The sequence below is a fragment of the Ochotona curzoniae genome, unplaced genomic scaffold (assembly GCF_017591425.1).
Source record: "Ochotona curzoniae isolate NIBS_2020 unplaced genomic scaffold, NIBS_Ocur_1.0 scaffold_1037, whole genome shotgun sequence".
In the NCBI taxonomy this organism is placed as follows: Eukaryota; Metazoa; Chordata; class Mammalia; order Lagomorpha; family Ochotonidae; genus Ochotona; species Ochotona curzoniae.
The window spans coordinates 24,622,055-24,634,161 of NW_024467083.1; the positions used below are offsets into that span (position 1 = coordinate 24,622,055).

The 12,107-nt window shown below is 42.6% G+C and overlaps 1 protein-coding gene across 1 annotated transcript in view; it reads left to right on the forward strand.

The window, feature by feature from the left end:
* The window catches only part of CD101 (CD101 molecule), a 29,876-nt gene that overhangs the window by 1,491 nt on the left and 16,278 nt on the right, over nt 1–12,107 (forward strand). Inside the window, exons 2-4 of the mRNA XM_040999047.1 lie at nt 5,794–6,174; nt 7,727–8,143; nt 9,715–10,095. Coding sequence (XP_040854981.1) covers nt 5,794–6,174; nt 7,727–8,143; nt 9,715–10,095 — 1,179 coding nt within the window. The remainder of the gene's footprint in view (nt 1–5,793; nt 6,175–7,726; nt 8,144–9,714; nt 10,096–12,107) is intronic.

Below are 12,107 nucleotides of genomic sequence, written 5' to 3' on the forward strand. Positions count from 1 at the left end.
GTTTACATTGTGCAATAAATCAGAGAGTTACAAAACCTCTTTTCTCTTTCTCTGTGTTTTGTGCAAGGTAGAAGATTTGGGGAAAGGAAAGTGCTAACCAAGATTCAAAAAGGGGAAGCTGGAAGCTTTTCTTTAAATAAACAATCCACCTACAGCAGACTATATATTTATGTACTATAAATTATGACTCAAAATCAAGCACTAATTTTGCATAGAATCACAGATTTTCAGTGTAGGATACATCAATCAATCAGGAAGTCACTTGAAATCTTTGGAAGCTTGCTATTTGTCATTATAAATATATAAATATAAGAAAAAGAACAGCAGTAAAGCAGTAACCAAAATGATGAATCACAGATTAATTACAAAGTTTAGAAAATGTATATGTCCTTCTTCATTGTTCCCCCCTCCTCCCGGTAAATATAGACTAAATAATCCCTTCAGGATATGGTACCAGAGGAGATGAATGTCATGGGTAAGCGGTCTCTGGACTTGGCAACCGCTTTGCCTGTTTGATAAGTCAGGCTCCTGTTCTACAGACGAAGGCCATTAACGTGGAAGGTGGAAGGCACTGGTGGAGAGGCTACTGTTTGTTTGTGTCCATGGTTAGGGGTTAGGAAAAGACGCCACTTCATCACAGAAGGAAGCTCTCTTCACCTCCAAGCATTAAGGTTGTTGTATATGTAAAGAAAGAGAAGTTGCTTATTACATTGTCTGTTCCTCAGGTAGGTTTTGTATCAGTTAAATTGGTTCAAGTGTTTTATATTAAAAATAATCAAATATGGCCCATTTAATAGGATTCAACCTAATACTTTCCTTTCAAATAATTATTTAGATGGTAAATATGACAATCCCATCAGTGATTTTTTTTGGGGGGGGGTGGTAAGAATGCCTATGTTATCACGGAATTCTAACAGGGGATGCCTTCCCTGTTAGTAGGTCACCATGAAACTGCTTACTCATGGGTCAGCAAGGACCTCGCTGCTGTGCAAGGGGTGCCTAGCCCTCCATCTATTAAAAGAGAAAGCAAGGAAACAGCTCTCTGTGCTGACTCCCTCCCTAGGAGGAGGAACGTTCAGCTCCTGAAGCATCCCCCAGAGAACAGATCTAAAATAAGATGCTTCAATGCAGGATCCCAGGCACACCCACCTGAATTGATCGCTGTCCTTTTTTACCCCAGAAACACTTCAGAAGCCTTCACTGCACTTCTACTGTTTTTCTAACAAAGCCAGATGTCTTCAACTGGGCTGTTATCACAAGCAGTAGAAATTCATTGTCCACAGCTCTGGAGCCTGGGGGGTGTCCAAGACCCCAGCAGGTGCAGGGCTTGCTGAGAGCCTGCTCCTTGTAGATGGCACCTTCTAGCTGTAGTCTCACCTAGTCACCCTTCCCAGATACCATCCCTGTCTTCTCTCTCCTCCATGGGACCCCTTGAAGAAGTTTACACTTCCTGCAGTCACTTGCCACTCTTCAAGCCCACTGGCTTCTGCTCCATCAGAACCTCTTCTACAACAATGTCTTTGGACGACCTCTTCCAATTGATGATTCAGAGACCCAACGTACCACCCTTGAGCACCACTGCAAGTCTCTTCCTCGTGGATAAGCAGATGTTGGGTACTGGATATCCTGCCTCCCTCACTTCTGCAATCTCTTGGGCTCTCCTCATACTCTCTAAAATTTCCCAGTCCTCTAGTTTCGAGTTATTGACAGGGGCTGACAGGAAGTAGTGAGAAGCAACAAAAATGCCGTCCGTGGTTTAGGCAATTGAATGTCTGGGTTCAAGCTTGACTCATCTCTTGTAAGTTTTAATATTACCAAATATGGGAATAACACAGAGTTGAGGGAAGAATTAGATTATGGAATTTTCAGAGTTGAAATTCTTATTGTAAATTTTACACACACACATTAAAATATTTCTAAGAGTTTGCCTGTTATCCTGTTTATAAAATTAAATGCCCTCCTTCACCAACACAGCAGTAGCTCTTCCTGATACTCCTATTTCTGTTAAAAGTACTGTTACTCTACACCCAACCTTATATGATAATCTGGATAGCATCCATGAATTCTCCTTCCCCCCATCCTATCCTTTACCTATGCTATCCCCCAAAATCCCAAACACTGAAACCTCTGTAGCTCTTGTCTCCAGGGAAGCTCCCTAGACCATTATACTTACCGGATGCTTATCTTAACTTCCATCAACTTTCATAACTATCTAGTTAATTGTCCTAAACCCTTGCAAACATTTTCAGTGACCTGTAATGCACCAAATCCAAACTTCTAAGCAGGGTAGTTAATGCCCTTTTGTTCTGCACCCCAAATTTCTAGTCAGGATACCCTCTCTGTGCATCTTCAGCAACTTCCCCCACTCAGGAGATGATTCTCTGTTTTCTAAACAAGTGTATCCATTTCCACGCCAAATATAGTCATGTCAGGAAGTGGCCTTCATCTAACAGGCTCTGCCTCCCCACTGACTTGATCAGACTCTTTCTGAGTCTCCAAAGTCTGTTTCTAATGCCACCTCTTCTAAAAATCTTTCCTACTACCCACTTCTTCCAAAAATGCAACTTTCTTCAAATTCCTATAAGCACTTTTATTTATATCTTTTTCACAAAGACATGATTACCACCCTACTTGACAAGATCTTAAAATCTACAAGGCAGGGACTCCCAAACGCAGCCTCATATTTTAGTCTCTCAAGCATCAAGGATAAATATTTTTTGAATTGGCAGATAAAGCACTAGAAAATGAAGTGCTAGTTTTCACAATAAAACTTTTCAAATGTGGTACCCATCTCTCTGAAAAGTGATGGAAAATGTTGCAGAAGTGTCGCCCAGCCACCAAAAATAACCTGGTTTGTGGCAACATGCCCTGATATAAACAGATTAGCAGTAGCTAAAAGGCATATTTTCTTACAAGAGTATTTTATTGTGAAATGTCACATAAGAAAATGTTAACAAAACAAATACACAGTTTAACAAACAAGTAAAAAGTGAAAGCTGTGTGATCAACTATCCAAGTCCAACAAAATAGGACATTATCATTACCCCAGGGGTCCTAGACCACCTGCTGTGTGCCCCACCCCCACCCCACAATCCCTCCTCAACCCAGTTGGTCTCTTGACTTTCACGATAACCACTTCCTTTTTCTTTCAATGATTTTTACCACTTCTACTTGCATCACTAGACAACACAGTGCGGTTTTGCCAGTTTTCAAACTTTGTAAACTGTAGAATCATTTCCTACATTGTCAAAGGATTCAAAAGTGCTTTGTATCTACCATTGAACAGTCATTTGTGTTACTGAGAATAGTTGTAATTAATTTTCACTTTTTTTCAAATTCTTCCTTTCCTCCTTCCTTTCTCCCTTCTTTCCATCTTTCTGGATTTAGGGTCACTACTGTGACTCACCACAGTAAACTAGTGCTTGTGATGCTGGCTTCCCAGATAGCAGTGCCAGTTTGAGTCTGGATTACTCCACTTCTGATCCTGCTTCCTCCTGATGAAGCTAGGAAAGCAGTAGAAAGTTCTTGGATCTTTGACACCACTGTGGCAAGCCAGGATAGAGTTCCAGGGTTTTGTCTTCAGCCTGGCCCAGCCCTGGCTGTCATGACTATTTGGGAAGTGAATCAGTGGATAGAAAATCATGCTTTCCTTTTCTCTAATACTCTCTTTTTAATAATTAAATAACTCTTGGGCCAGGCTAAAGACTAGAACCTGGAATTCAGTCTCCTACCACTGACAAGGACCCAAGTGCTTGACTCATCACCCGCTCCCCTTCAAAGTCCGCATTAGCAGGAAGCAGAAATCAGGAGCAGAGCCAGAATTTGAACCTAGGCACTGCAATGGGGGATACAAACATCCCAATAGATAGCTTAACTACCCTGCCAAATACCTGCTCCATTCATTCTCAGTTCTGTAAAATATTCCAGTTTATGCTTTCTGCCATTGGTGGTCATATGGGTTACCACATGAGCAATATAGCTAGCAATATTCTTTCTCACATAGTAAGGCATACAGTGTACACATTTCTCTAAGATAGCAATACTGAAAAATGCTTAAAATTGCCTCTGTGGTTTACATTTTGGTACGTAATAAATTTTTCTAAGGTGGTTTAACATTCATTCTTAAGTACTTGTTACAAAAAGAGCATGATATAAATCTATTACTTCAGATTTAGGAATAAATGAGCATGTTTTAAATTATTACTGGAGTGTTTTAGTTTGTTGATTAGTTGATTGAGCATTGATTTCTTTGTCTACCAGACAGAGAAAGAGAGAGAGCTCTCCCATCTGTCATTCTTTCCCCAATTGCCACAGGCCACAGCCAGGAGCCAGGAATTCCATTTAGGTTTCCTATGTGGGTGGTAGGAACCTAAGCATTTGGGCCATCTTCTGCTGACTTCCCAGATGCATTAGTAGGAAGTTGAAATGGCAGTGGAGCAGGTGGGACCCATATCTGTGCTCTGAAATGAGACGCCAGCATCTCAGGTAATAACTTAATCCACTGCACTATGATGTGGACCCCCATATGTACAATGTTTAGTTGATATATTCAGGTGGCCACTTGTTCTCTCTGTTGTGTGTGTGTGTATGTGTGGATCTCCCTATCTATTTTACAATTGTTTTCATCTCATTTAGATTTGTTATGCTCAGTTTGCTATAATATCATTATGGTTGCTATAATTTTCCATTCCCTCACTCCTCACCCTTCACTCAGGTGTCCTTTATTCTTTGTCCTTACTGAGTCACCAAATGTAGCAAAGGTGCTGTTCTTCCACTTTTTATGAGCTCCATGCTGTTAGCTCCGTTGCAGCAGCAGTCCCTTCCCATTGGCCCATTCTGATGTTTTCAGCCCTGACTTCCTTATTCTCAAGCTCTATGACCCTATTGAAAGATCCAGTTCATCCTTGTGACCACTCTTTCATCAGTCTTTGTTCTGCCTACAACGCAAAATGAACTAACCTTTAAAGATTGATGTTAGTATTAATAATTAAACCTTTCCTTCGAGTTCCGAAAAATTCTTGATTTAAAAGTTGTTTCAAATGTTGCCATTTCATCTTGCATTCTTCTTTGCACCTAATATTTGAGATTTACTTCCACAAGAGCCAGTCCTGATACCCTCTTGCTTACAAAGAACTAAAATAAATTCTGAACCTGGGATCTACTGGACTTCACAGTTCATCTGTTATCAAGTATTTCAGTAAAACAGGCTCTTAGAAAAATCACAAGACAATAAAAAAAAAAGAATATGTCTACCTGTGCTGTATAGAAAGGAAGTGGTGCTGCCCATTCAGATGCTAATTTTAGCTAGTCTATTCTCAGACCTGGCTGAGAGCTACAAACTGTCCCAACCAACCAGCTACAACAATGATGGCACCTAGAAAAGAGCTGGAGACTTTCTGTCAGGGGGAGGAGCAGGTACTCTGGAATTTGAGAACATGGATGCTAAATTTCCCCATGAAAGATCAATCATCATACATTGTCTGTGCTTTAAAGTAAGCACACTTAGATAAGCAGATGTTTTATGAAAGTAGCCATGTTACATTGATGAAGCTTAACTCTTTAAGAATGAGACTAGCAATTACTATGGAGTTCAAGTTATAAAAGAACAATGAACTCATCAAGCTGTTCTACTACTGCTCAGCCTGAAGAAGGTGTACAACATTAAAGTTGATTATAGCTAATAACCTCCTTCTCATTTACCAGCTTTGTAATATAGGAGGCTACATAATGCAGCACACTGGGGACCCAAACGCTCATCTATTTTTATTCCTCTTTCTTCCTCCTCCTTGCAAGCTAAGCTCAGCACTGGCCAGAGAGAAGTCACAGTTCAAAAAGGACCACTGTATAGAACTGAAGGTTACTCAGTCAGCATTGGCTGCAACGTAACAGGCCACCAGGGACCTTCTGAGCAGCACTTCGAGTGGTCTGTGTACCTGCCGACAGATCCGGCTCAAGAAATCCAGATCATTAGCACCAAGGACACCAACTTCGCCTACACAGTGTATGCACAGCGAGTGCAGAAGGGGGACATCTATGTGGAGAGGGTGCAGGGCAACTCCGTTTTGTTGCACATCTCAACACTCCAGATGAAGGATGCTGGTGTGTATGAATGTCACACTCCCAGCACTGATGAGAAATATTATGGGAGTTATAGTGCAAAGACTAATCTCACCGGTAAGTTGTCTGCTTCTGTTATCTAGATTCTATAAAGCCAGAGGGCCTGGCACCATGACATGCCCTTCTGCCCTTATGCTGCTCCACGTGCTTTGGGAAACGACACACCTACCCATTTGGATATGCTAGAGACGGGTCCCCAATAGGTATCCCCTTCATCCCAACCATTATGCCATAAAACTTTTAACAACATGAAGTCTTCCAAAGGTCTCCACATGTATGTGTAGGTTGGTACTAGCAGTAGCATTAAACAAAGCTTTAAACAGTCTCCTCATATCCTCTCTTCTTGAAGGCAGAACAGAAATTTGACAAGAGAACTTGTATTAATATTATAAGTGACTAACATAAAAATGATTATTCTCAAGCTACCATCCCCCAGCATATTTACCTAGAGAAGAGGATTGTTGTCCATGCAATTGCTATTTTTGCCTTTTTGCCTGGACTGTACAGTACCCTCTTTAAGTTGAGCAAAATCCTGCATCTACTTTAGCAACCAGGATAGACAGTATATCCGTGGAATCCCTCTTCACTGCTAAAGCAATATTGCATCTGTTTATAATTTTTTAAAAAGTTTTAAATAAACCTTTAAATGTGGAGTGACAGAGAGGGTAAGGGAAAAAAAAGTGAGAGAGCTCTTTCATCTGTTGATTCACTCCCCAGGGAGCTGGACCAGGCTAAAGCCAGGAGCCAGGAATTTCATTCAGTTCTCCCACATGGAGGGCAGAGGTCCAAGTCCCAGTGTCATCTTCCACCACTTTCCCAGGCACATTAACAAGGAGTTAAATCAGAAGCAGAGCAGTTAGGACTCAAACTGGTTCTCCAATGGGATGCTGGCTCTGACTTATTTCCTCCTGGTACTCAATCCAAACCACTGTTTGTGTCACTCACCAGCCATGTGACAACTGGCTGTTAGCATCTCTCTCACCACACCTTGAGAAGAGCATGCACATATTAATCCCTAGCACAGTGGCTAACACTGAATAGATGCAAAGTAAATGCAGTTAAATGTGATTAAATCCAACATGTTGCTCTCATATACCTTTGGGTGTCTGATTTTATTTGAGGAAAAAGAGAATGAGAGGGTGTAAGGATACTTGCAAAACCTCAGTAAGGATTAAACCTTGACACTGAGTGGTAAAATTTCACAAATTATTTCAGAACTGCATTTTATGAATAAGCAGAGAAAGGCCCAGCAGGTCAAGTGATGTGCCTGTGGCTGCAGTGGCATGAACAGATGCAGGATCAGGATGCAACTTTTGCAGCTCCCCATGAAGTTCCCCTTTAAATACTCCATGTCTGAGGGCCTGAATTGGTTACAGCTATGCTGATGAAGCAAAGCCAGAGTCAATACATCACTGAGCTCTTCGCTTTGCCAAGTTCCATAGACTACACAGATGCCAATGTTCCCATGGGCAATGGGGAAAGCATATGGCTGATGAAAAATCCATCCCAAGGCGCACACCGTGCAGACAGGGCTGCAGGCTCAGGTTCCACCTGCGAGGGCTGTCTACATAAGCAGGCGGGTCATTTGACCATCATTCCTTGCTTCCAGTTCTGCCAGACACCCTGTCTGCCACCATGAGCCCCAAGACTCTCAGCAAGGAAGAAGGTGAATTCTTAGAACTGGTCTGCGAGGCCTCCAAAGCCACAGCCCATCACACACACCTCTCTGTCACCTGGTACCTGAGGCCCAATGGAGAACGAGCTCAAGCCACCGAGATCGTTTCTCTCTCCAAAGATTTGGTGCTGATCCCTGGACCGTCGTATAAACAGCGGTTTGAGGCAGGTGATGTACGGCTGGACAAGCTTGGGGTCACAACCTACAGGCTGTCCCTAGGGAGAGTGCAGCCCTCAGATGAAGGCCAGCTGTTCTGTGAGGCAGCCGAGTGGGTTCAGGATCCAGATGACAACTGGACTTGCATCGCGAACAAGAAGACGGCTCCCACCACTCTGAAGATCCAGCCAGCGGGTAATTATCTTCTCACGAAGTTCATTAACACACAGTGGTGGGTTAGGGAGGGAGTGCCTCTGATCGTTTTCTCTGATCGTTTGTTGGCTCCCAGAAAATGTGGCGGAAAGCTTTGAGTAAATGTTGTCTCTCGGGGAAGTATAGCTAAGCAGGATGTTCTGCTTCTGCCCCTGGGGGTTTGACACTAGACAAGGCCTGCTGGGGGTGAGATGGATTCCCTGAGACATGTGGAAATGGAGTTCCCTTTTTAGCCAGCTCTGTGCAAGCACATTACCTATTTTCCCTAATGAAAAACTCATAGTCACCCAGAAAGACAAGAAGCTGACACCCCACTGGAAAACAGAGGTTGCTGAGCTTGTCTGACCATAACCACTGCCTCCCACTCACCTCCCATCCCCACCCTCCTCACCCTAGCCACTGACAGAGGGCCTGGACTCAGAGCCAGACCAGTCTCCCTGCAGAGACACTCACCATGGATACCTCAAAGTAGGAACAGTTCTCAACCCAAGGTTTGGCTTGGTCAGACCTGAGGTTTCCTTCCCCCAACCCTCCTTTTCCCAACTTGGAATGCTATAACCCTCACTGGTATTTTCATCCAAACAAGTAGGAAGGCCTAAATCTGAATCCTTGGCCTTCTGCATGAGTGTTGGTCCTGCAGGAGGGAGTTGTTAAAATTGCATCTATCCTTTGCTAAAAGTCATTGTTGGATTGAAATTGAGAGGCAAAGAGAGGAGATGGGACTCCCAGCTGCTGGCTTACACCTCAAATGACCACAGTGATCACAGCGAGGCCAGGCTGAAGCTAGGAGGCAGGATCTCAATCCAAGGCCCCCATGTGAGTGACAGGGACCCAGTTACCTGAGCTATGCCTGCTGCCTGCCAGGGTCTGTATGAGCAGGAATCCGGAGTCTGGTGCAAACCCAGGGCTTGAGTGTGGGACATTAACATATTAAACTCTAGACCAGGTTCTCACTCCACCTTTCTTTTTAAAGAAGTCACTCTAATTGAGGGTGGGAAGGAAGTAGGGTTGTCTTAGAATAGTGTCCCTGAAATTAACAAAATCGATTCTGTTTCTATTAATAAAAATTTAAAAAGTTACCATATTCAATTAAGTTGTCCCGTTGGCCTCATAGTTAAGTCCTGCAGAGCCACACCACATGTGCCTTTCACTTACAAAAATTCCTCTGGATAGTCTTAGCCATGAAGAAGTAATAAATCACAGCATGCAACCATTCAACATAGTATAAAATATTTTTTAATTTAAAAAGCATACCTAAGTATGTGATTTCTACACTTGTGCCTCCATCCTGTTTATAAGGGTTGCATTCCAAAAGCTCCCTGGAATATCCTGTCTAGGTGATTTAAAGAGCAGCCAGGGTATATTTCACTCCAGTGACTTGATTTTCTTTTTTCTTTTTATTTATTTATTTATTTTTGCTTACCTGCCACTATAGAACTGAACTCCCAAATGAAAGGTGAACCCTGTGGTATTCCTGCAATGTGGCATCCTCTGTTACTGCAAGCATAGACGCAGTGGACTCTCTAATTACCAACCTTATTTTTGTTTCCCAGGGTTTCAAGTCAACATTACAGCTGAGAGCACATTTGCAGAACAGGAACCCTTAGAACTCCATTGCCTGGTGCAGGGCAATGGCAGCAACCAACAGCTTCAGGGCGTTTGGTTCTTCAATGGGACACAAATTGCCCACATGGATGCTGATGGAGTCCTGGGTCTGAGCAAAGATTACGAAAAGAGAGCAAGTCAAGGACAGCTGCAGGTTTCAAAATTAAACCACAAGGCTTTCTCCCTCAAGATCTTCTCTGTGGGCCGAGAGGACGAAGGTGCCTACAGCTGCACTGTGTCAGAGGTGGTGAGAAATCAGACGGGCTCCTGGCAGGAGCTTCAGAGAAAGCAGTCAGCGGTCAACCACGTGTACCTGAAGAAGCCAGCAGGTGGGTAAGGACAGCACGGGGCATGGCTCCTTTGTCAGACAGTGCAGGGCACCTTGCTAGACAGAAAAGGATGTTGCCCCGATGCCTCAGTGTCAAACAGATCATGCTGCAGGTGAAATGCGTGAAGGGAAGTATCCACCGTAGCTGAAGAACTGAGTCCAACTCCTGGGCCAGTACCACAGACACATCACTTCCTTTCTCTAGATGTCTTCCTCCTTGTCTATGTAACAATGACATGCAGTCAGAGGGACCCTAAGTCCCTTCTTACTGCCTTGGATTCTTTGACTTCTTTGCTCTGTGTGTGAGAGAAACAGAGACAGAGAGAAAAAATGAAAAAGAGAAAGAAACGAAGAAAAGAAAATAGGAAGGAAAGAAGGGAGAAAGGGAGGGAGGGAGGGAGGAAGGAAAGAAGGAAGGAAGGAAGAAAAAGAAAGGAGGGAAGAGAGAGAGAAAAAGGAAGGAAGGAAGAGAAAAAGTTGATTAAGCATTGCTATTCTTGTTGCCATTCCAGGGGGAACACCCTGGTTACATCTCAAAGCTGGGCTAAATCATTCAGTTGCCTTCTGTTAATTGCCTGTTATATTAACCCATGATGAGGAAGGATGCTTGGCTGTAATACTGAGTTAAAATGGGAAATGAAGAGGTGGATGATGGCACACAGACTTCAGTCCCTGAACTTGCTGTGATGGAATGAGATACCTGCCCAAAAGGCTCTGAATAGCTGATACACAGAACTGAGAAAAACACTCAACTCACCTCTACTCTGTGACCTTCATCCCTTATGGATAATCCATATTTCAGCGTGGAGACAAAATAGATAATCTCACTGCTAATATTAAGATGCTCTGGACTGGGTGTTAAATTTAAAGACTTAGAAAGAGTAATTGCCCAAAAGCAAACCAAGTTTTTCAAAATTAGAAAAAAAAGTAAGCTGAGCTAAAAATAAAGACATCCTGTTGTACTTACTCATGGGAAGCATCTCTGAAGATGGATAAATTCCCTTTTCTCTTCTCTATTATCCCAGATGCCAGAAATGCAGACGCCCAAGCTCTGGTGTAGAGTGGCAGGCCAGGAAGTGTGTTGGTGGAGTTTTCACACTGAGCATTTGGTCTAACTTTCTAGGATTCAGAAAAAAAACAATGTAGGCAGATTTGGATATTTACATTGAGCTAAATCTCTGCTTCATACGTCTCAGACTCTGTTAGAACAATCTGCAGGCTTTCTTCAACCTGGGAGGTGGCAATTTGTGCCAAAGATGTCCAAAGGCGTGCTTTGAGTACACAGCAACTCAACCCAACAGGAGAGGCAACTCCCAAAGCAGAAAACAGCTCTTTGCATGGACTCAACTCCAGCCTGCGCCTTCTTGGCAGAACCAGGAACATTAGCAAATTCATTAAGTACCCTATTTAGTATGCTGCTCCATTATTTGAAGTATGAGAAGAGTATTATCATTCTATGAATATTTTAAACAGAAGGGGGCATCCACTACCACTGTGAACGTGTAACTTATACACACTTAGTAAATTTATTATCTCCTACTAAGAGGCAATAACAACCACAATGAGCTAAGGAAACCTCATTGGGTTTTTTGTTTAAATGATGTTAGTTGAAACACATAATGGTTATGTTAAAGTGGTGAGGATATGTGTCATAATTTCCCCTCTAATTTCTACACTTCAGTGATGAGTCTATTTTTAACTTAAAAAAAATTTTAAAGTATAATCATGCTTCCAACATGCAAACTCTGGAAGCAAGTTTGCTAATTTCTTTAACCCATTTATGAACATTAACCTTCAGTTTGCCTTTGGAACTTACATGTTATGTATACATAAAACACAAATTGAACTCCTTCCTCAGCAGGGAAGTGCAATTTGCAAATTCATTTAGACCCTCTTAGGAGTGCTAATGCCAGCTCTGTTTTTGCTTTTTCTCTTTTGCTTTGAACCACCTCTTCTTTCGCAGGTGCATGTCATTAAACACGGATGCTAACAGCTAACCTTTACTGAGAACTT